Here is a 26,316-nt window from a genome sequence, read left to right on the forward strand (position 1 = left end):
CATATCACTTCACTAACTTCTTAGAAACCCAAATACAGCCAAGCAAGGAACCTGGGAAATATGAATGTCACTGTGGATTTTCAGTACTGCTGGAAGCGTAGACCCTACACTGTGCCAGTGGCTTGGGAAGACGGATGACAACCAAATACACTCAATTCATGTAATTTGCAGTAGTCATGTTCTGTGAAGTCACTGTGAACATGGAATTAGTGAATACTGAAGCATTTATCCTATGGGAAATAGTGTTAAGTTCCTGCAAGCCTCTGGTCACAACATTTTTGTGAATTGATCAATACATAATCTTGTTTTATGTGTGTTTCTGTTTACAGACACTTAATATATAGTTGATGCATTTACATTGAACTACCAGTCAACAGGACATATCTAACACATGTATTTCCTCTGTGAGCCACATCACAGCCTTCTTGCTCTCAGGAACATTAGATAGCAGTTCGCCACCATGCTTGGAGGCCATTTTAAACAGCAAAATTAACAAGAAGCACAAAAATGTGACAAATGTGGCACTAAATAAACCATGAAAAGGACATGTTTACAGTATGAGAGCTGAAACCAAAAGGCAGAGTGTCACCTTGTTTGACCTCAGATGGGAGGGTGCATGTCGGGTAACTCAAATATTTTGCTACTCTGTGCACATCTGCAGATGACAGTGAAACTGCTGCATTGATATTGGGTTTAAAAACAAATTTTAGCATGTCAGAGAATTCACAAATATGAAATCCGTGAATAATGAAATTGTATAAGCTTTCAATCAGTGTAGCGCTTGACTGGACCCCTTTTGTAAAACATTATACTGTTTTCAGTTGAAAATGGTTAATGCTTTTCATCCCTTTTAGTTATTGTATTTGTGCAGAAAACTAAACTATAGACTTACATACATTGTTGACTTTCTCTAATGACCCTTTTGAACCATCTGAGTAGAGGTCAACTGCTGGGCCAAATTGTATACTAAGCCTGTAATATCCAGACTTTGTCAAGCACTATAGTTAAGAAATACTGTTAAGGTGTACTGCAATTTTAAGCAAAAGATTTAAAAACTGCTCAATCTACCAAGGAGCTAGGACAAGAAAAAAGTACAAGATAATTCCAGAGCATTCTTGTTAGCAACTGAAGAACTGTATTATTAATTCAGTCACATACAGAACTACTTAAAACTTCAGTGTCTTCTTGTTAAGCAAAGTAGATATAAGAAAAATGCAAAGGAATGTAATAAATGCAGCAAATACAAAGCTGAACTTCTAAAACGCGGAGCCTGCAAATGGACTGTAGCTGCAATTTACTTAGAAATAGGTATGAAACCCAAATTTTAATAGCAACTGTCACTTTGTATACCAAAACCTGCTCATCAATGAAATGAAAAACCTAGATATCCATCTGCCTTGATGATGTTTACCATGAATTTCATAATCCCAAGTCAAACTCAATGTATTCTACTCACAAATTTGTGAGCTGTCATTGGAGGAAGATCGATCTGAATGGGGTGTGTTATACACGTGTGTGTCTGAGTGTGTGTTGCCTTGAGAGTAAGATGTTCAAGTAGTAAAATAAGCATTAAAAAAGTTTGCGTTAAATTACCCAAAGATATACGTATGTATATAAACATACATCAAATATACACGTGTATATTTTCATATATATATTTATATTCTACTGTACTATTTTCCTATCGCTTATATAACACTTATGCTTTTAGTATCTTTCTTATGGCTCTGGAGTTCAGAAATCTCACACGGCTAAAATTAAGGTGTTGCCAGGGCTGTGTTCATTCTGTAGGCTCTAGAAGAGAATCTATTTCCTTGCCTTTTCCAGCTTCTAGAAGCTGCTTGCATTTCTTTGGCTTATGGCCTCTTTCCTCCATCTTTAAAGCCAGTAGCAAAGCATCTTCCAATCTACATCATATCACTCTGACACTCTGTTCTTCATGCTCATATCCTCTTCTGACTCTTTCAGGAATCTTTGTGATTTTATTGGGCCCATCCAGATAATCCAGGATATCTCCATTTCAAGATCCTTAACTTAATCACATCTACAAAGTCCCCTTTGCCATTAGGCAGTAAAAGATTAACTCTGCACATGAGTAGTCTAAACTCTGCTCATTTAAAGGCAAGGTCTGGCTCTTGACTGGTTTCTGCAAGATAACCTCTAAGCCCTAGGCATACCTTGACTGATAAGGTCTCTTTGTTTACCTCAGGCCTTGGACCACAATATAATTTACAATAACAACGTGATTTATAGTGTGACTCAGTCACGCTGTACCAATTTGACTTCTGGAGAGGCCGGAGACTTAGGAACTAACGTCGGCCACATAAGTACTACATGCCTACATTACCAACTCCAATAAAACCCTGGAAACCAAGACTTGGGTAAACTCCTGTTGGCAATGGTTTGTGTGTGTTGTCACGCATCATTGCTGGGAAAATTAAGTGTTGTCTGTATATCTCCATTGGGAGAAGACAACCGGAAGCTGGCCCCTCATCTCTCCTGAACTCTGTCTTATGTACCTTTTGCCTTTATTGATTTTAATATTTATCCTTTTGCCTTAATAAACTGTAACCAGGAGTATAACAGCTTTTATGAATTTTCTGAGTCATCCTAGTGAATCATGGAGCCTAAGGGTAGACTAGAGGACCTTCAACTATAGCCACATAAGGTAACATATTCACAGACTCCCAGGATTAGGACATGGACATCTTTCAGTGGCCATTATCATGGCTACCACATTACATAAACGGATGACTATTCTGTACAAACTTCTTCAATTTCTTTGACTAGAAAAGTAGTTTTGCATATATTATCAAGAGTTTGGAAAAGGATGTTCCTTTACTGAGTCAAGATTAGATTTTCTATAAAGATATTCACCAGTTGTTTCATAATGTGCTAACTTTTGCAAACTACCCTTTCCTGTAGATAAAGAACAAAAATAAAAAGCAAAAGCAATGTTATATTATTTTCACATTAGTTATCCATAAATGATTATGTAATCAACTTTCATCGTAATAAACAATGAAAAACATACTCAGCTTTCATCTATGAGGACAAGAGTTAACCAAGGGAATGAAAAAGCTGAATTAACCACCAGAGACCGCAAAACACTACTGGGAAAACCAAATGCCCTCCACACATATCAACATCTTTAAAGGCGTAAAGAGTATTAATGTAAACTGTAACTAAGGAAGATGAAATGCCCCTGCTGAGATGTGTATGTGTATGTGTATGTGTATGTGTGTGTGTGTGTGTGTGTGTGTGTGTGTGTGTGCGCCTGCCTATCTATTGATCTGAAACTCTAAAAGAGAAAATGTCCAGGCACAAATCCTTCTCCAAGAGGAAACTTTTGCATTTATATAAATCAGATCAAACCTAAATGTTACTTCTTTTTTATCTTCTGTAAAGAGAAGGTATTGCATAAGGTTTATTAAACTGTACCTAACTTACACTTAAGGCTTAATGCTGAAGAAGAGATGATTTGTCAGCTTTATCCTGTAGTTGTGATTTCATGCTTAAAGTTATCATTGTTTGAAACTTTCCAGTACTTCCAAGTAATCACTGGGCCATAATATTTGAGAATAGATGACAGGAAAGAAGGGATAAAAAGATGACATGAAACAATAACCACCATGGATGTCAGTGACACTGATAAGCCAAAAAGGTGCAGTAAAATATATCCTGTGTGAACTGTATAGACTATGGAAAACTAATACCAAATGGCACATAACTCCAAGATGGTAAGAAAACACACACACACACACACACACACACACTCTTTCTCTATAATAAATATTTTGGACAAAGAAGTCAACATGATATCAATGGGCACCATAGACACTTTTCTTATGCTGTCTTCAACTGACTGTATCTAATCCTGCAAAACTTCAGACAAGAAGTCAGACGTGTGCAAAGCATGCTGATATGACACCAAAAATATGTATGACATTTTAGGCTTTCTTTGTCAGTTTCAACAGTGACCATTCCTTTTTTATTCGGTGGGAGGGCCTCAAAGATAGTCATCGAATCAAATACAATTTCAATTGCTACAAAAATCAAAGCTTCACACATGTTCAAATGCACACACTCACACACAAGGTCACATACATACACAACCTCACGTAAAAGGAAAAGAAAAGCTAACATTAGGCTACTGAAACACCAGGCTACTTTCATAGAAGTAAATCTATGAAAGACTAGTAAGATTCCATGGAAACCTCAAAATATTTAAAAAATTCAAATGAATTCTATCTTGACATGCAATCCAGTTTCCATTCATGGTTTTTCTCATTTATATGTCTTTTGGCATCTTTCACATTCTCAAGGGAGAAAAAAAAACTTTCTCACATTTAGAAACCTGGTCACGCTGCTATAGTGATGCTTTTTCAGAAGATTTCTTATAGGTGCCTGTGCTTTCAGCAATTCACTCTTATATAAATAAGATATTAGTAACAAGAAAAATAAGTAAGAGTACCTCAAAGTCATATCTTAGGCACAAATACCTATCCTTTTCTCCAATGAATAAAGAAACAAAGTCATGTTGCTTTTTCATTGCAGTGAACATTACTTGCTTTTCACTTCACACCTGCATTGTCAAATGATCGTTAACAATACGTTCAGCAAATAGCGTGGCTTTACTAAGTCTACGTAACTCGAATCTTTAATTTCTACTTTTAAGTCTCAAACATTCAACAGGGGAAACAAGTGGAGGATAAGGTTCCCTGATTAGGCATAACACTAGTCATATTTTTACTGCAGCTAAACACTGTATATTTATATTCTCTTATACTTTCTCTCATTCTCTATTTTCACCTCTTTGCTAAACTTTTTGAGATTATTTTGGATTCACATGAAGTTATAAGAAATAAGAGAGAAATATCACACACACTTCAGCCAGTTTCCCCCAATGGTAACATCTGTAGCACAATATCACAATGAGGAAGTTGACATTGATATAATCCACTAACCTTATTCAGATTTTACCAGTTTTATCTGCACTCTTCTGTATGTTTGTGCATTAGTGTGTGTATTCATTTCCACGCAATTTTATCATATGTGTAGATTTTCTGCATTCTCATCAGCACTGTTGTCATCACTATTTTTAATTTTAGACATTCTGATAAGTGTGTGGTGATGTCTCATATTTTTTTATTTTTAAAATTATATATCTTTACTGGCAGTGATGTTGAAATATTTGCTATGTGTTTATTTGCCATCTGTATATCTTCTTCAGTGAAATGTCTGTTCATGTCTTTTGCCCGTTTTCTAACTGGATTTTTTTTGTCTTTTTTTATTGTTGAGTTTTGAGTGTTCTTTTCACATTTTAGATAAAAATATTTTTTTCAGATATGTAATTTTTATATGTGTTCTCCCATTCTATAGCTTTATTTTTGATACTCTTAAGAGGCTCTTTCCCATAGAAAGTTTTTAATTTTGATGAGGTCCAATTTATCAATATTTACTTTTTGGAATCACGCTTTCAATGTCAAGTCTATGAGCTCTTCACCAGGCCTTGTACCTTGTATCTCAAAGATTTTATCCAATTTTATTCTAGAAGTTTTATATTTTTATGATTTAAATGTATTTCCATTATCCATTTTACCACATCTAATTAAGCATGAGATTTAGGTCAAGGTTCACCTTTCTGCCTACATATGTCTCCATGTTCCAGTACCATTTGTCGAAAATAACATATTTCCTCCACTAAATTGCTTTTATACCATTGTGAAAAATCACTTGGGCATATTTGCTTAGGTCTATTTCTGGACTCTAATCTGTTCCTTTGATCTGTATGTTTATCACACCAACAACATTGCACTGTCTTGATTACTGTACCTATACAGTATGTCTTAAGGTTGAGTAGGGTGATTTCTCCCACTTTTTTTCTTTTCTAGCATTAAATCTATATATCAGTTTGGGGAAAATTGACGCATCTTTTCTGTGTTTTGTCTTCCACCTCATGAATGCAGTATGTCTCTGCAATTCTTTAGGCCTTGAATTCTCTCAATAGTATTTTGTCATTTTCAGGATACAGATCCTATACATATTGTGTTACATTTACACCTAAATATTTCCTTTGCTTTGGAACAATTGTAATTATAATTCTAATTTTGTATAACTCTTTAAAACATTTTTAAGATCATCTAAAATTTTAAATTTCAAACTCCTTTTAGCAATAATTAGAAAAAATAACTAATACGTACACATTGAGACTTTTATTCTTCTTCTTACAAGTGGTGCTGAGCGTCATAATTAAGAATAAATCTTGGTACTGATTTGAAGTGAATAAGAGCTCTAATTGCTCTTAAAGTGGTTATATTGCTCCTTTACCAGAATCCATGCTCTACGAGAAGCCTGGCCAAAGGAAGTCTTTGGATTTTAATCATTAAGTGTATATTATCATATATAAAATGCTTTCACACTGAAAAATAATGCAATATTTTTCTATAACATAAACTAAGAATTTTATCTTTATTTCTACTCTTACATTTTAGAAAATAGCAGTATTTTAAGGAAACAACTTTGCCGGGCAGTAATATTTCCACCAAGTATGGCATGGTAACTGACTAATTCCCTTTATTCGGATTCCCATCTGCTCTAACAAGTTACATCTACAATTTAATAAAATACGTGTCATTTGACTATACTTAAAAAATGGATGCTTGAAGAAGAAACAGTTTTTACTCCTCAAAATAAGAATTATATTTTATATCAATCCCTCTTCCATTAGTCTGTTAGTTTAAATGCATACTAAATGGCATTTGCAAAATTAATCATAATGTTTTCTAGATAGACATAGCTCTTAATAGAATCCACTGTCTCAGTAGGAAAGGAGTCTGCCCGGTTTCAGCCAAATTTATTTGATTTAGAGTAGGTAAATTTGATTAAATATATGAAAATTTATATCCATTGTTAGCTCCCTAGTTGTCTGTTTCTTCACAGTCCAGTCCATTACTAACAGTATAAAGATCACATGGGATTGATAAAGCTGCTACAGAGGAGAAATTTTTCACTTTTCTGATTTCGGCAGGCGAGCATATAGATTTTCTATCACAAAATCAGTCTGTTTTCTGAAAATTTCATAATGTTTCAGGTATCTTGGCCTTACTGTGCTGATTAAGTAAAGTGATATGGTCCCAGTGCAGTACCTTCTCACCTCACTTAGCACACCAATAGCAGAGCTATTGGTTAGAACCATAGAAATTATCATTTTTAAATAAAAATGGTCAAATAGCCATTTCATATGGTTCAACATATATATTTATTTTAGATATATAGATTATGTATATATGGAAGGATGGATGAATGGATTGGTGTATATATGATTGGATAAATTAAAGAAAATTGTGTCTAGAAAAGCGAAGTTCTCTGGACACAACTGTTCTGCTGAAACAATTATTTTATTTTGGTCTTTATATATTTTTTATTAGATTCTTTAAAGTTTAAAAGTTTTAAAACTAGTTTTAGAAGCTTAAAAACATACTTATACATTCACTTCTCCAGTCTTAATGATTATCTTCTCTCAAGAATTAGAGAACTGGCCTTACTCTTTTACAAGATCTAATGATTCGCTCCTTAACATTCTCATGTTATCCACAGAACACTCATAATACATTATCCTAGTTTGACTTACAATATGATATTCAATAAGTCATTTCACTGTGACGAATATCAAAAAGAATCAATATCAACACATCCATCATCAGAAAAAGGGAGAGATGTGACAATGAACAGAGTCATAAGCATAATATATGTAGGAATATGGGACCAAATTCCATTAATTGAGTTAAACCTCTCTTCCTACAACACACACACACACACACACACACACACATATGTACAATGGATGTGTCTGAAAATGCCTAGAGAGACAGGAAGAAAAATTCAGGGTCATCCTCACCTTGCTCTGAACTCTCATGAAATTTATCTGACATTCTTTGTTTAGTACTTACCACTTTCTACCTGGTATTATAGTTATCCATTATGAGTAACCATCATCACTATCACTTTCATCAACATCTTTACTACCATCATCATAGACAGAACAGATGTGAATCATAGGAAAGATAAATATTATAAGAAAATGAGACCTGCACTCAGATAAGAAAACTCTCAAACTTTCCCTCTATCAAAATCTGACAAGTTGATTTAAATGGGTAGGTACATTTATGATGCTTTTTTTTCAGCCTTTCAATATCCCCAGCTAATTACATTGTAACAATGCCATTAAGGTGAGAATATAACATTGCTTGGGGTCAGTTCTAGGCCTGCCATAAACACTAATCTAAAACAGAAAGGTAAGAAAACATATATTTCACACGTTTCCATATGTAAACCTAGTGAGTCATAATTTTTTTTGAGAAACATTAGCCGTGAGCTAACATCTGCTGCCAATCCTCCTCTTTTTGCTGAGGAAGACTGGCCCTGAGCTAACATCCGTGCCTATCTTCCTCTATAGTATGTGTGGTATGCCTACCACAGCATGGCATGCCAAGCAGTGCCATGTCTGCACCCGGGATCCAAACCAGTGAACCCCAGGCCGCCGAAGCAGAACATGCACACTTAACTGCTGCGCCACCAGGCCAGCCCCTAGTGAGTTATAATTTTTGATGAATGAGTGAGAGATCAGTTCAAAGCCTGTATGGCATTAGAAATCATCCAATCCTGTATGTGGCATCATTAGCAGCCTCTGTAGCAGCTTTGATGATATTGTAGAGAGACATGAAAGCAGTCATGCAGAACAGTAACAGTATCCATATTATCTGTTGCTTATAAAATTCTCAGTGAAAGCTTTCCTCCAAGTCAGGCTTGAACAAAGAAGGACATGACCTGATTGTAATGGCATGACAGATATCACTTGCCAATGATATTACAAAATTCTTTCTTTTATAAATTCTATACCTTTTCCTACACTGATGTTTTGTTTTATCATGATGCTCCTACAAGAGCAGGAGTAGGAGGGTTAGAGGGTGAAAGAGTGGACTGAAGATATATCATAGTATCCGTACATTCTGAGTGTGACTTTTCTCCTTAACAACTGTCAGCTTCTTGAAGGCAGAAATAATTTCTGATTAACCTTTCTGTTGCTCTCAATATTCAGCACAAGACCTTCCACATACTATGTGCCCAATAAAAACATCAAATGAATGACAGCCGAACCAGACAAATGTAATGCAATATGAAGAAAAGTCAACTAAGAAAGACGATACCTCTATGTTTTATTCACAAAACAAGGGGATGAAAATATGTAAATTGATTTAAAGTAAATCAATATCACTCTGCTACCGTGAATTATAATATTATCTGTCCTGATGTAATATAATAGTTGAGTTCCTAACAATTCTCCCAATGGCAAAATGAGGCTTGGTAGCTAGACTATCATCCCTAAGAAAATTTAGCCTTTAGTTTTATCCCATGTAGATTTTTTTCCCCCACAATGGTCTCAGACATCTTATCTTTATTAGCATTATCCTCACCAGAGTGCTACTTATGTGTTTTTTCCCCTTTATCACCAACTGTTCTGCTAAACCAAGCACAAAGCCACTTAACCAAACCACACATGTGGCTGTGAATTGAGCTCCTTCTTCCTAAAACCAAGGTGCTGTTTACATATTGATGCTGGCTTCCACCATAAGCCCATGATAACTGGCAGCCAACAAGTGAGCAAATGAAGTTTCCTAATTAGTTAATTGTGCTATATTCAGTACTGGTTATAAAATTTGTGCTATTGTATAAATTTCCGTATTCAGTCTTGTTTGGTATATACAAGCATTACCAATTTAAAGTTACCTGTTAGCTCTTTCCTGGTTGTGGTTAAGTAGGTAAAGAAGCTCATTGCTGTATTGATAGAGTTAGAAGCAGTAGATATTATCTAATACAGTGGCTTTTCTCCAAGTTCTAAGTGTACTACAGCTATGCCTATAAGGTAAAAGTGGGAGGGAGTGTTGAATTAATTTCCCATCTCACTTTTCATCCAGAATGCCTACATTTTTAATTTGTTTTTCTGTTGGGCTTTCACATAAGGTTTCTTTTAGAGAATGTGTTCTGTATATTTTTAAACGAATAAAATCTGATATAGTCTATTCTAGAGATGGTAAAAATATGGAACATTTGCTTCCATTCCCATTGCATATCTGCTGGACATATGTGGCATTAAATAATCGCTCCATTTCCCACAAGTTCTGAACAAGCAGAGTCTCAAAGCCTCTCACGGTATTCCTGGAAACTGCTATTAAATAGCCATACATGGTGTGAGGGTAGTTTTTAATCCTTTCCATTAATTTCTTTTTTCTTTAACCATATGTGATCTAATGCTTTCATTTTATTTCCTCAAATATACTTCTCTGATAGAAAAAGGATGAAAAATGAAAATAGAGGGAAAACTACTGATAATAAATATGTTGTCTTGGGTTAGGCTTCCCCCAGAAGTAGACCCTGGTAAAAGGATTTGAGTGCAAGTAATTAATTTCAGAGGTAATCCCAGGAAGCACAGTAAAGAAATGGATATGTGAGACTGAGAAGAGAACAAAGCCAGTACAGTGTGAGCTGATGAGCATGTTGTCACTGTGCTCAACGCCACTTTGGACCTCTAGGACACTGAGTTGTCTCATCTGAAAGATAAGAAAGATAAGGATTTCCCATCACTTCTCACCTGTAATGTGTTAAGAGCAATTCCCAGTGACCTTACCTCTGGGACACTTCAGCTAGGTCAAAAGCAAATGGAAACCATGAGGCAAAAAATCAAATTGTAGTAAGAAGTTGTAGGCATGTATAGGAATAGTGATTTCCCGGAATACAAGGGAGGGCACCAAGACCACAGAAGTCTAGTCATTTTTCATGCATTGTTAGAAGTATGTCACTTTAATTCCTTTCAAGTGAATGAATCAAACTTTCAAACAACTTAGTTGAAATGACAGTGTACTTTGAATCAAATGTTTATGGACTTAAATTATTATTATTATAATGTTAACTAATTTCTTATTAATTACAACATTGTAACTTTATTAGAATGAGCCTTAATGCATAGAAACTTTCTGAACCTTTAGGGAAGATTCTATTTTACATCTGAAATAAGTTTCTGATAAAAATGGGATATTCCTCCAATCAATTCAAAGTATTAGCAGATCCACCTGCTTGGAAAAGGTTTCTACTTGGATCCACTACTGATGTGTCCCATATTGGTTGACAGCATCACACTGGCTCACACAGTGATGGAGGTCATTGCTCGTTTTTTGTGTATAACTAATATATAACATTATATTAGCTTTAGATGCACATGATTCAATATTTATATATATTGCAAAATGATCCCCACAATACTCCATCATTGGTCTTATAATATGACAAATCCTCTAACTTCTCCCAAACACTTTAGACCACCGTTACTTCTCTCTTTGCTACATTAAAGATTGTAAAGATCTTCCCTTGATTTATCTAGGCACAAATGAATATCAAGATGGCATTATTTTCTCAAAAATGGAGACAGAAAGCGAGCAATCATCTATAATATGTGCCTTTAATATGCAATTACAGGTTTTGAATGCATTCCTCTAAAGATTATAGTTATATTTTCCTTTTCACTCAACCCCTTGTTGTACCCAAGGTCACTGTTTATTTATAAACTATGCAACAAGTGTCATCATATTTATAATGTCTTGAAAATGTAGACACAATATTTGATTTTCTTGATTTAAATAATAAAATATATCATCTGCTTTGGCTACTTTAATTCAATGGTTGCTCCATTCTCTAATAAATGAATACTGTAATGTGCACAACTGAATTCTGTCAGCTTTGATATGTTTTTTAAGCACAAGTGCACTAAATTCCACTATGTATGAAAAGAAGGACTATATATATCAATAAAGAATGAATAGAATTTCTATGAAAAGCATCAAAATAAATATTTAAATATGGATAGCTCCTGGCATGTGGCCTCCTGTCACAGAGAATTGTGATTCTAAAGAATGGGTAACTTTTGAAACCAATTTGCTATACACTTATGCATCTTTGAGATTTTCCCTTCACAGAGATGATTTAGGAGATTATAAACTAAATTTGTTAACTTCTTTATTAATTCCCTAATATCACAAAACTGTGTATTAGAGCAAGTAGGGCATTTACGTTCAATATCATTGGACACATCCATTGAATTTGTACTCTGCAGCTGCACAGAGCCTGTGATCTGGCAGAGTTTCTAGATATGGCCCCGAGGGTTAGGCTGTAAACCAATCACACATTAGCTTTGCTTTCCTATTGCTGGCCTTGTATATCCCCTTCTTTCCAACCTCAAACCCTTTAGAAAGTAGTTCTCATTTTCTAATGAAAACTCAGTAGGGAAATGGAATTAGATCTATACCTTTAATTTCAGGTCCGTTTTACAATAACCATGATGCATAGCACAAGTGAGTGAGTGGTGAAGTCCATCATTTTCTATTAGTGACGAAAGAAGGAAAAAATGACATTTTTGTTTCGTATTACTTTACCAATATGTCTGAATTTGTTTACCTCATAAACTGTCATTTTACTCTTCTATGATTTTACTTGCTCGTTCCATTAAATTATTTTTATTTTTTTCTCAGTGGATAATTTGAATGAATTAAGACCTCAGGGGGAGGCAATGTGTAAATCACAAAGGAAATAAGGCATTAAAGTACTATGCTCTATACACTTCTAATACGTAGAATATCATTATACTATTATTAACTAAATAGCCCAACTTTTACCAGCACGAAATACACCAAAACCACAACTTGGTTCAACTTATTTCCACAAACTAAATATGTAGGAATCTTGAAAATCTATTATTCATGTGCTGTGGTTAGTTACAATGGAGGGAAGAAGGGTGTAAGGAAAATGATGCCACCACAGGACTCAAAGAACATTTTGTTACCTCCGGGTGTGTAACGCATTACAACTGTAAGTAAAATTTGCGTCACTCTTTCCCCAGGTGCTATGCAAGGGGTAAAGCATGAAATGAGAAACTACAGTCCTCAAGCATCAATAATGTATAAATAAACAAACAACCTGAAAAGTATAGCACAGAAAGATAAGTGTTGACACAGGTGTGAGGAGGGTGCTATGGGAGTATACACAGGAGTACATGATTCATACAAAGATGAAGAGGCGCCATATACACTATCTTGGAAGATTATAAGATGTGCAACAAGTGAATATGTGGGAGGAAGAACTGTTTCAGTGTGTGGAGGGGGGTCAACATGGCAAAAGGCTCATGGCAGGGAAGTGTGTTACATTCAGAGAACTGTTTGATGGCTAGGGTAAAGCATTCATATGATGGGTGAAAGATTAGACCTGAAAACAAGGCAGGGAACATGTTGTAAAGGGCCTTTTCTTTCACACAAGTTATTTGTATTATGTCCTAAAAACAGTGAGGAACCACCTGTGGATTCAAGCAGGGGAGTGTCATATTAAATTTTGCTTTTGAGAGATTTGAATGAACCTAGTAGCCTTGTGAAGCACAAACTGGAGAGAGGCAAGACCACAGGTAAGTTAGGAAGCTATCATGGTACTCAAAGTGAGCTACAGGGATCTAAACTAAGGCAATGACTGGCAGGTGGTATGGAAAGCAGAGCTAAAAGAAATTTAGGACACGGTAGACAAGTAGTAGGACAAGTAGACATGGGTCTGTATAAAGAGGAAATAATACCTCTTACCTAGGTTACCTACCATGGTTGTTATGTGAATAAAAGACACATGAAAGTATTTTGTTAATTGTAAATCTCTCTACATTTAAGGAATTAGTATTGCCAAATGCCTATGAATTAAACATTCCTATATGTTCAGACACAGTGAAATGGCTATAATTGTAAACTTATTGTTTAAATGTGCTTCTCTCACTCCTTAAGAGAAAAATAACATGCTAGGTAACCGTGGATACAAATTTCTAGATGGAGCCACTAGTGTGTATCTGCTTCACATGAAATGGGAGGTATGGCAGAGGAACTCACTTTGGCCAAGGACTAGAAGCACATTCATTATCCAGCATCTGTGGAAATGTTCTTCCATGAACAGGAAAGAGAAATATTTTGAACTACAATCTAGGTGAGAAATAATCAGATCCTATAATAAGTTGCTAGACAGAATTGAAATCAAAGACTCTTATAATAGGTCTGGCCTCTTAAAAGAAAATTCAGCTACAATCTAGTCTCTGGATATGAATTTACCAATCAATATTTAGGTTGCACATGAATAAGCGCTTCACTATCAAGAGCTGAGTTTGGTCAATAAAATGAATAAAGTCAATGCCAAAAAAGTAACTGCTCTATAACCACATTGAACAAGGACAAAAAAAAAGGAATTATTTAATGAGATAAGAACAAGGGAACATCCCTAAGATCTACAGCAAAAGCACTAAAAACAGGTAGTGACCCAAATCTCTATTGTTAAATGTTTCCTTCCAAGTAGGTAGAGTGGAATCATGTAAAGATTATGATGTGTGAATTCTGATAAATCTTGTTCAATTTCCAGGTGTCTCACAAGTAACCTAAATGCACTGAGGCTCAGTTTCTAGATCAATAAAATGAGGATAATAAAACATATTTTGGGGTGGTTCAAAATGTTATCTAAAATAAGGTACGAAAAGAACCTAGCACCTCATCTAGAATGTAAAAGAAAATAAATATTAGGTATTATTATATTAGCAATTAACTTCTGTAACCTAATTTGACTCCAGTTGATGAAAGAAAAATGTTAGAAAATTAATGTTCTTATTAATCCACTATATGAAAACTAGACTTTCTTGAATTTGAGCCAAATGTGGAATGAGAAGACAGAAATAGCAAAAATAAATGTAAGAAGAAGATGAATGTAATAATAAAGCTATGGAAGAGGAAAAATAAAATCTGATATCAAAAGAAAAATATAAGTTTAAATTTTGCATGGCCTCGCTATACAACACTTGGCTAGTTGGGGATATTTTTGTTTAGAAAATCAATGAGATTAATCATGCATCACTCTGTACTTGCTTTGGCTTTCCCAGACAGATAAAGAGTTTGAGTCACCATATTAGAAAGGACTAAAGACTCTACATAGTTTAATAGAAAAAGTCATTACTTCAGTGTGTGAATATGTCTGTTTTATTTCTGGTCTTACTACTAACTAGAAGAGGTTTTTAATCAAGTGACTTTATCTCTATAGGTCCTAGTTTCTTCATCTGTCAAACTAAGAGACTGGATTGTGTATTCTTTAAGGTTCTCTGGGCTTTAAATTCTAGGCTTCTATAAAATATATCTATGTAGATGTTTGCAATACACACAATAAACCCAATGGTCATATCCAGGAAAAAATAAAGGACTCATACAAATCAATATAAAATAGATAAAATTTCAATAGAAAAATAAGCATGAGACTAGAAGAGTCTCCTTATTAAAGAAAACATCCACATTACCAAGAAACATATATAAAAGGGTTCTCCAACTCATTAGTCATTAGAAAACTTCGAAACCAAAACCACAATGGAGATACCACAGAACAACAGCCAGATAAATAAAATTAAACACTGATAATACTAAGCATTGGCAACAATATCCAGAACCTTCATATACTGATGGTGGTTAAGTAAGCTTGTTTACCTACCTTAAAAAACTACTTGGCATTATCAACCAAAGGTGGGTACTTGGTTATTCTATGGCCCACAAATTCCACTTCTTGGTATTCACGTAACTCAGGTGTATGTACATGTGTAAAATGTAAAAGAATGTTTAGAATCACATTAGGTTTTAGAGCTCCCAAATGGAGTCAATCCACATGTTCATCAAGAGTGGATGGGCTAAGTAACTTGTGGTATATTCATATGGTGGCATACCATACAGCACTGAAAATGCTTGAACCACACAGCAAGCAACAAAATAGGTAGATCTCATAAACACAATGTTGAGAAAAAGAAATCAGACACAAAATAGTACATATTGTATATTTCTAATTAAATAAATTTCAGAAATAGCCTATCCTATTCTATGGTGTGTTAGAAGTCAGTCTAGTGCTTATCTTTGGGGGAGTATTGACTGAAAAGGGGTAAGATTGGAGTTTGAGGATGCAGGCAATATTCCTTTTCTTGCTTTGAGTAATCACTGGGATGTGCTAACTCTGTGAAAACTCATTAAGTTGTACCCTTATTGATTTGTGCCATTTTATATATTTGCGTTATACTTCAATAAAAAAAAGTTTTAAAAACCAAGCCGTACAAAATTGCTTTCATCTACAAAGGAAAACTACTCCAATAATGCATGTTTGTAGGAAATCCTCATTGCCTTTACCCTACATATATAAATTACTTCAGAGAGTCAGAGATAGAGACAGAAATAGAGATACACACATATGCATGCATGCATACATACACATCTATATGTGTGTGAAGACAGGGGAGAGGAAACAAGAAAGGGAAGAAGTAGGAGGGGAGAGAGGGAGAATGGGGAGGGGGGGAGAGAGAGGGAGAGACTTTCTAGACATTGCAATTGCTCAGAAAATATTCTGTTCATCTTTTATTCCAAATTAAAATGTAAACCCATGTTTTTTTTTTAAGTTCCTAGGAGGCAGGAGCAAAGTTGAAGACCAATTAAATTGGATGCTGTTCAAGTTAGATGAAACCTTCATGATTCTCTAACACGATTTTATCATGTTACAGGTCTATGTAGCAATAGGCCTATCTTATATAAAATGTCATCCTTTTAGCCTTCCTGTGTAATCTCTGAGGTTTAATTCTGTGATTAAACATAGGTGAAACATTATCAGTTAGCTTCTAATTAAAGATACACTGAGATAAAGTGATATTACAATTTCTCTAAAGACAGCATAGGAAAGAGTTTTCAGGGATAGATGTACATAAACTACCAAGAGAGATCACTGATCTTTTTAAAATCTGAGAGAAAGTTTGCATGACCACGCCCACATAGGTTTAAAAATGTTCAATCTCATTGTCTCAACTGACTTTTACAACAGTCTAAACCGCTTCCTTCCAGATTTGATTTCAATGAAGATAGGCAACAGCTTGTAGGCACTCTTCTTACTTCAAGCGAAACTTCAAGTATGTTACTTCACCCTTTACTTTAAGTTACTGTTTTTCATTGAATTTGCCTTCTTTTCCTTCAGCTACCATTTTTCTCCTTGATGGACTTGCCAGTTCTTCCACATCACTCAAATTAGGAACCCTGGAAGCCTCTAGCTCATTCCCAAGCAGGCCTTTCTGTCTGGATTCACAGCTGCAGCTGCCCTCTGATAAGCTGTCACTGTAGATATTTTCCTGTCCTCATCCACATAAAGCACATTCATCTCTAAATTCCTCAGGGACTGTTATCTTGGTCATCTTGCTCTAGCACAGAGCCTGACAGTTAGAATTTACCAATAAATATTTGTTGGATGAATGGAAAGCAGCAGAAACAACCTGTCACTTCAGTTGGTGGGCTCTAATCTTCTGGATGACCTAATGGAGAAATGGGCTCTTCCTCTTGCCACCACGGCCACCAGAGCCAGCCTCTGAATGGGTCAGCAGCCAAAGAGGATGAGCCTGAGATTCCTACTCACTACACTAACATTTCCATCACAGGGAGCCTTTTACTCAAACTCGTCCTTGTCACACTTGTCACAGAATATAAGTATGTCCCACAATTTGCCTAAAACCCATAAAATTTCAGGTTAACATTAGCATCACTTTCCATAAGCCAGGTTATTGTTCCTGTAATGCATAATTCCACCTATAATATGTAAAACAGAAATCTATGCTAGTAAAATCAGAATATGATGGTCCTTATCATGCTTTATCCCGGGAGCATTACAATCAGGTGTAACGATGCCATGACCAGAGCAGATTGATGCTAATAAGTTTATTTTCCCTACTTGTTCTTTTTAGTTCTTTGTATTTGTCTCTGGATTGCCAGATAGTGACAGTATCTCTTTGGGAATGTTGATAGGCACCATTTATCTTCAAGTGTATATGGATAGTGATTAATCTCTGTGCACCACCCAACCTTGCAGTTCAGCCATCCCCGACTTCCTGTGTAAACGTTTGTCCAGAAGATTATCTCCTCATCTTTACTTCCTAGAGTACTTTTGTCTAGACCATGTTCTTCCCCATTTGCTTGTTCCCCGAAGTGACTTTGAACTGTGTAAGCCTAAAGCCCAACAAAATAAGAAGGGTTCTGGAGGCCAGTCATGCTTGACATAGACTGGCAATGTCTTACTTTTTAAATTGAAGTCAGGTTTCCAAAAGTAGTATATGTTTAACATTTAAAATAGCCTTGCTTTATTCAGAAACTTCACTTTATATTGCAATTACTGTTTTGTGGTTCAAAATGTATAGCCATAAAGAAGGTTTCCTTTCAAAAACTTTATTTTCCAAAATTGTTAAAGAAGGCACTGCACCATTACAGCTACCTTGATTTTTCATTTAATTTAAAGACAGTGTGAACAAGTCCTGAAGACATTGTCTTAGTTTTTATTAATATCTACACAGAGTGAATTAAGTTTGTGAAAAGTCACAGCTGCACAAATTTCTGGAGGCCAGAAAATAAACCATAAAAAGAAAAATCCATTAAAGCTTTAAGCACTATGTCGGTGAATAATAATAAACAAATATTTGTTAATTTGATCCTCTAAAATATCATTGGAAATGTATTCATCTTCAACCTGCAAAATCTTAATTTTCCTTCATCAAGTTATGAATTTGTGCTCACTTTCCATTATTTTATTGCTTTTTTACTTTGATCCTAATATATAATATACAAAGACATCAGGATAAAGGAAACCCCAACACCTGTGTTAATCTTGAAAATATGTATAAAAACTTCACAGTAAAACAGCCATGTCTCCTCTCTGGGACTTATATTTTCCTGAAGGACATATAATACTTTTGGCTATCTGCTAATACCTTGAATATACTTTAAATCAAAGCAAAAGGAAAATCATATTTATCTCTTTTCTAAAACAATAAAACAGAGTGAGTTCTTTCTAAACTTAAAGTAAAAGATAAGGAAAAAGTGAAATAAATGGAAAACCAAGTATTTTTAAATATATGGGGTTTTGTTTGCTTTTATTATTTCAATAAGAGAAACAAAGAAAAACATGTAAAAACATAGTATCTTACCCCACACACTCTAAAAAATACTCAAGTTTCAAATAACTTTTATGCTGGTTATACTTATTGCTGGTCTTTAATAGAAATAGACCTAAAAAGAATATCCTGGAAGGACAGTGTACATTCATAATTCTCTGAAAAGTTTAGTGATTATGAGGAATGCCAACCAGAACTCAATATTCTTACCCTTGGAATCAAGAAAAAGAAAGTACTTTAAAAAATCAAGATATTTGATAACAATAACAAGAACTAAATTTGCCAGGACTAGAGCCCTCTTCTTGTCAATTACAGACAAGCAGCAATCTTTTTCTGCATAGTGAAAAGCAAGCCAACCAAGGGAAAGATCTGAATGACTGCAATTACATAAAATTGACTGGATAGTTGAAAAACAATACTTTGAAAGAACCTTTTTTTTTTTTAACTTTACTTACATGTTGGTTTTTATTTCATTCTGTGATAGGTTTAAAGGAAATGAAATCATTTTCACACACACAACAGCTCTCTAGTGACAGTTTTCTCTCAATGCCTCTTTTGCCTTCCCTCAGCTTTATCCTCTTCCTCAGGGAGTCTCCCTCATCGCTCCATATTCCTAAACCAATAGGAAGAATTTCCTTCAGACCCTTAAGCCTTGTATCTGTTACCATAGAGACAGGCATCACAAGATAGCTGCTCAGTAACATCCTCATGGAAATAAAATGAGAATCCTATGGGTTTTACAGGAATTTCCAGTGCTACCAGTGAGCAGAAATAGCCTTCCCAGGAAAAAATGCAGGAATTTTAGTTTCACAATCATGAAACTATGAAGATTGTCATATATGACGGAAATCCAGAATCCCTTAAATTTCTGCTTAGAATCTGACCACGGTTTCTCGTATGATTTTACAAAAGAAGCCCTTCTCTCACATCCACGTGTTCAGGGAAATATCTCATCAATATCTCATTGCTAACTTTTAAATCTAGCATTTCTTATCAATCATTTACTAACAGCCTGAGCTGTTCTTTTATAGTGCAGTGTATATATTTTTATTTTGCTATTTGTTGACCCCCTCTAGACCATATTTGCTCAAGAACACTCTCATATTTTTTAAAAGGTGAGCGCCTCTCCAGAACTATGAAATGCAAAAGCTGCTTAGAGATTTTATAGGCCTACGAAGAGAGAAAAGGGTAACTGCAAGAAGTGATTTCCATTCACTTTACCTTGCTCTCCATTGACTTCTGCACTTTCTGTAAGTTTACTGAAACCATACAATAACATAACAGTAACAATAAAAATAACTGAATCTTAGAAAATATGTAAGTTCAGCAAAATCAATGGGCTTAGGCAAAGCAGATATTACATATGTCAGTGACTGCAGAGACCTCCAATTGTCTTTTGGTGACAGTAAATAATAAACATCTCTCAGCAAGTAAAATCTATCAATACATTAACAGCCAAAATGGCCCCATGATTAACTCCTAAGTGGCATATTTGAACCCCTTTTCACAGTCTGTAGTGCTTATATATTATGAGTGGTCACAATTTCTGTCTATGATCCTCAGCTGATATTTAAGTTGTTACCTAGCTTGCTCTAAGACACTTGATTCAATGAACAAAAAGCAAAGTTCCCTTACAGTCTTGAGATGAGGTCAGCAAATGTTTACCACCAAGGGCCAGATAGTAAATATTTTTGGTTTTGTGGCCCATATGGTCTCTGTCAGAGCTACTTAACTGCTATGTTAGCATGAAAACAGCCATAGACAATGTGTAAGCAAACAGGTGTGGCTGTCAACCACTAAAACTTTATTAATAGACACAAACTAAAATTTGATGTAATCTTCACATCACAAAATATTATTTATCTTAAATAAATCATTTAGAAATGGAAAAACCATTCTTAGCCGGCTGGCCAAACAAAAAGAGGCATGGCACATGAGCCATAATTTGCTCACTCCTTGCCTGAAGGAATTCCAGTGGAGTAGTAGAGACACTCAAAGAAATATCTCAAAAGGGAAATATTTTTTCATAAATGATTACACTTACAGATTTTTAAAAGTAGAAGTTATCCTAGGCATCTCCTTCAATTTTTTTTTAATGTAAGAACTCCACTCACAGCAGTAAACACTTTAGGAACAAGGAATATAGTATCTCACAAAGTAGTCAATTTTCTGCTCACACAATTAATTGGAAGAACATTTTTTTTCTTCATTATTCTTCCCCTTTAAAGCATTCTTCCACTTTTCCCTTTTCTAGTACCTTCAATGCCCCTCAAATGTTATAGTTTCCAGCACCTTTTTTACTGAACATTCTCCTAAATGTTAAAGTTCCTCTTAGACCACAATGTTTGTCTAAAAAAAAAAATCCTTCTAAAATTTGTTTTATTGTTGTTTCCTTCTTGAAAGGATACATGTCCAACATTACTTTGTTTTATTTTGTTTCAATGCCATATGAGACTACGACTGACACTGAAATTACGGCTAAGAAAATTATTGTCTTATTCAATGAATTATTGTTAAGCTTTAACTCTCTCAATACTGTACTTGTTGCAAGGATTTTTGAACCTTGGTGCAGGATGTTATTCCACTCGAAATTCATGTTTTGGGCCTCATCACATTTTCTAGGTGTTCATAATCCTTTGGTACTGTAATAATCCAATGTATCTGTTCTCTTTGCAAGCTAGGCAAGCTATTTTGATCTTCCTTCATGTTTCAGGTATTAGTATTTCACAGACCAAGTGAGGTCAAGATCAGAATTACAGGGCACAGAAGGAGAGATTAGGTCAAAGTCAGATAGAGTCAGTCGGATAGAACTACGTCGTAGTCCTATGAGAAGCCCCCTTCCTGGTTTGCAAGGATTCATTAATTGAAACACTCAGGCAGAATAATTTATCAGGGTAATTAATCTGCCAGACTTACATCAAATAGCAAACATTTCTCCATCTTGACGACATCATAAAAATCAACAAATTTCACAGTATAATCAAGATAACTAGCTATACCACATACTGTTTCATAAAACCTGGGACGATTGTGGCCTATATGACCTTTCCCTTCATTCTAAAGCATCCCATCTTCCTCAGGAATTCTCAGTTATTCCCAGTGGGGGAAAAAGATTGTTTATTTTTCTCGAAAATAATATTTCCAATATGAGCAGTTATTTAATCTCCCTGCCCTAATTGTGGACTTTCCTCTTTCTTTTTCATTTTAGTTTGCTGACTCCAGGACCAATTAAAAATATTGTTGTGGTCTTTTTCAACTATTCTTTTTTCAAATGTATGTATATGTCTCTGGGGGTGTGTGCACACGCTTATATGGGTTGTTTTTATTTGATTTTTCATTCTTAAAATATAGACGACATGAGAATTGGAGAATAACAGGAAAGAGCAAGATTCTCAGCAAAAATCATTTCAAAGCATATTTCTCAACTGATAGTGTCTCCCCCTGCTCCTCTTTCTGGATGAAGAGAAATACATCTGAAGTCGGGCCACTCCATCACAAGTGGGAATTTTCACTGGACAGTATTATCATTAAAGGAGAACTACGGGGCATTTTTGAATTAAAAAATAGTAATCTCGCTAAGATTTTTACCTAAAAATGACAAATAGTTGCTTTTATAGTATAAATGCCTTAGAAAAACAATCTGGTTTGTAGAGAGTTGGGATAACCCCACAGAGATTTATATGTTACCAATTTCATATTTGATAAAAACATTTAAATGTTTATAGTCCATTTCATTTGTCCCACCTCTCTTTCATACATTTTATTTTTATGCATTTCTTCATCTTTTTTTTTTTTTCTGATCTCTTCAGAAAATACAGAATGAAGCAATTGAGATTTAGAACCTTCACATGGTCTCACCACTTTGCATGCTAATCTTTTTCCAGAGCCAGAAAGATCGGCAAGCATTTCCAACTCTTGCAAATACATTTATCAGTAAGGCTATGCCTGCTCTTCAGGTGTGCGGCCAAAAGCCTTTAAGATTTCATTAATAATCAACAGCTGGTGCCACCTAGTGTCTGTCCTCTCCATTCATCAGTGAAATCAAATACAGAGCACTTCCTAGTCACAAACGAAGCAGCCTGAACTACAAACAAAAAAACATGGTTTAGGGAGTCCAGTGGCTGATTTAAATTACACTATCTTCATTGAAAAGAAAACCTTTTTAAAGTAACTATGGTAACAGGAGTGCGAGGCCAGCAGGAAGCTCACATTTTTCTCACAGGAGACAATTCACAAAAGGAAAGTCCTACTAAAGAGATAATATAAAAGAGTTTTTCTAGACTTGAATTGTCACTTAAAATGGTTAGAAAAAGTTGAGAAATAACACTGACAGACGAGAAATGTATTTTAAACAATAGTATAGATATAGCTGATTTTTGTCAACCAACCAAGAAATAACCCTATATCATTTGGATGCAAAATTCTTCGTCAGTCTCTGAGCTTCCCAAAGATTAAACAAGTACTGTAATAGACTATACAAAAGCACATGCAGTACTCAAAAGTATTAACAGGAAATTATTAGATTGCCTGAACCAAATGATTTAAAATATGTTTGCTGCTAAAACTATACATCTAGGAAACTATTTTCTCTCTTGCTGTATGTATGAATTATGAATTATATATTCAACCACAGTCATGTATGCTTCAAGGTTAAAAAGTACTCATCCAAATCTCTATTTTTCAAAACATAAGTTAGCAATTAATTTGGATGCATCCGAGTAGGATACTTGGTCCATCAGTTTCTAACTGATTCACTGATGTTTAAATACATGTTGTTCTAAAGTCACTCTTTCTAAAAGGAATACGTAATTGAAAAACATGGACTAACATTCAGGGGAAAAAGTTACATAACAGCTAGTAGTGTTCGTTGACCAGACTGACTGGGATATTACAATCACTACAGAAAAGGTACAGCACATATGAGCAATACTGTGTACACCAAAAGGTCATATTAGATGTTCATACATGATAGTCTATTAACTTTGATGATTTAGCTACTCAGGTTAGTGGGGAGACCGGGCAGAGAGCTGAAAGATTCTGTATTATATAGATAGTTAACAATCATGCTTTTCATACTCAGGAAAATCTATTTATATTATTTGACATCTGTTTTAAGCAATCACTTGTTAAAAACAGCTTTGAATGTTTTATTTTCTTGTTACCCTAGTGGTGATAAAAATTATTTCAATATGTTCGGTCCAATATATACTCACTGACAGATCCCCATGACAGAGTATCAAGATAGAATATGGAAATGATGCATAGTTTCTATAAAAAGCTGAAATTGTTCCCATTTTCCCCAAAACTTTATTTTTGGAGCCAAATATAGTCCAACCTCATGCTCCATTGGTTTAAAAGTACTTATAAGTATAATCCACTGATTGTATGGGAAAGAAATCTTGCAAAACAGCAAAAGGGTTCTAAAGATTGTACGCAGGCAAGAAAGAATGTAAGACAAAACTCATTAAGGTTCCAAAGTAATTAAATAAATAAATGCTCCAATTTTCAATAATTTATCATTTTATGTCATTTTTCATTAACAGCTTTCAAAGCCCTATCTGAAACAAGCTGATACAGAGAAATTAAGAGCAGTAATCAAGCGAGAAATGATAGACCAGCTGGGTCGACATCAACTTGGCAAAACGTGAATACAGTTCAATAGCTGAAACAGATGCTAGAGTTGTTGAAAAACCCTGCAGGAGATATTGATGTATTTTCTTCATATAATGCAGAATGATTGAATAAATGTCAAAAGCTAGAAATTGATGAGGAGAAAAGCCTGACAGCCAAACTCCTTATAAAACAGTAACCAAGTGTAACAATTTTTAACCTATCCAAACATTCTATACATTCTCATTTCTCTCAAGGTCTGAATATGCCAATATAGCCATCAGTCCTTGTAACTAAATGGCATGTAACTCAGCTGGGGTAGCTTCCCCATAGATTTTTCCCCCCCCTGTCATCATCTACCTGGAGAAACCTAGATTCTTGAAAAATACTTTATTCTAAAATCTTCTAACACTGATTTTTATCCCAGAAGTGTTTCCCTGAGGTTGGAGGCAAGCACACCCCCCAAAAATCTAACGCAGCACAAGGAAATTTAAAAATCCATCCTGTAAAAGCAACACTGTTTGCAGAGTTTGAAGAGCTCGGCAACAAACCCCAGCTACCAACAGCTGTTTGTTCAAACATATGCTTTGTCATGGTCAGCTTCTAATTGTATTCATAATGATGTAATAGCTTTAATAATCCTACCTTCCATGCCAGCTGTTTTTCCTGTCACTCCATCATGCCAATAAGTTGGCTGCTGTAACAAATCAAGATAGTGCAAAACAGCATCTTTCTCCTGATTCTGTCATCTTCCTGAAAGCATTCTATTACTGCCGACTGCTGGGAACCAGAAAGTCTATTTGAATTCCAACAGCTCCCCTTTCGCATGATTCAAGTTAGGTTAGGTGGGCATGCCTAACATGATTCTCTCAGTCATTTATTATGCAGCTGCTACAACGTCGGTGTGGTAACCACTCTGACTATCTGATACGTCAGTCGAACAAAACCTACACCTCGGAGCAAACACATGAGCCAGAGCAGCGTTCTGCATTTAACGAGCATTCTTCCTGCCTAAAAAACAGTGGATCTGCAAATCTCTTTCAGTATCTACTCGGTCCTCTGTACAGATGCAAAGCATTTGGATTAAATTATTTTCCTAACTATACCAAGAGTAGAGTTCCTTTGCCTATATCATATTATTCACAATGAAATTTTGGCTGATTTTCACTTATCGTCACAGCCTTTTAAGAGTAAAAACTCTGTCTTTCTGATTGTACTTTTGAAATAAGGATGCTGTGTGCTCAGCTCCTTATCTCTGCCTTATTATAAAATATAGCATGCACTTTCTCAAATGGAATTTGCCTCGTGATTCTACAGAAAATTTTCTGATGAGAAATTTTCTGATAAGAGAATTTTTTCAAGAAAACATTTATTTTGCACACTGGAGACATTTAAACACTGGTACTGTGTGTGTTTCTCCCAAGAGTGGACCTTACACTTGATATTTTGACTTAAGAGGAGTACTCTCTTTAGAAATTAAGAAATTAGATTAGTTGACTCTTAGCACAATTAGTTTACAAGGAAATAAGTGTCATTTCAGGAAAATGCATTTTGAAATTTTTTTAGAAAATTACAATTACCATAACCTATACAGTATGAATCTTATCTAAAACTTCTAAGTATGCCTCTCTCGGAGTATTAAC

The 26,316-nt window shown here is 35.0% G+C and overlaps 1 protein-coding gene across 3 annotated transcripts in view; it reads right to left on the minus strand.

Moving 5' to 3' along the window:
* Positions 1-26,316, minus strand: part of DMD (dystrophin) — a 2,264,041-nt gene that overhangs the window by 1,986,948 nt on the left and 250,777 nt on the right. The window contains exon 1 of one of the 3 annotated variants that reach the window (XM_070604310.1): positions 25,319-25,678. The exons of 1 other annotated variant lie outside the window; for it this stretch is intronic. In XM_070604310.1, the coding sequence (XP_070460411.1) occupies positions 25,319-25,325 (7 nt within the window). In that variant the 5' untranslated portion in view covers positions 25,326-25,678. Of the gene's footprint in view, positions 1-25,318; positions 25,679-26,316 lie in introns of those variants that run through there. One more of the 3 variants, XM_070604305.1, reaches the window with a different exon arrangement.

Source organism: Equus przewalskii, chromosome X (assembly GCF_037783145.1).
Source record: "Equus przewalskii isolate Varuska chromosome X, EquPr2, whole genome shotgun sequence".
NCBI classification, from domain to species: domain Eukaryota; kingdom Metazoa; phylum Chordata; class Mammalia; order Perissodactyla; family Equidae; genus Equus; species Equus przewalskii.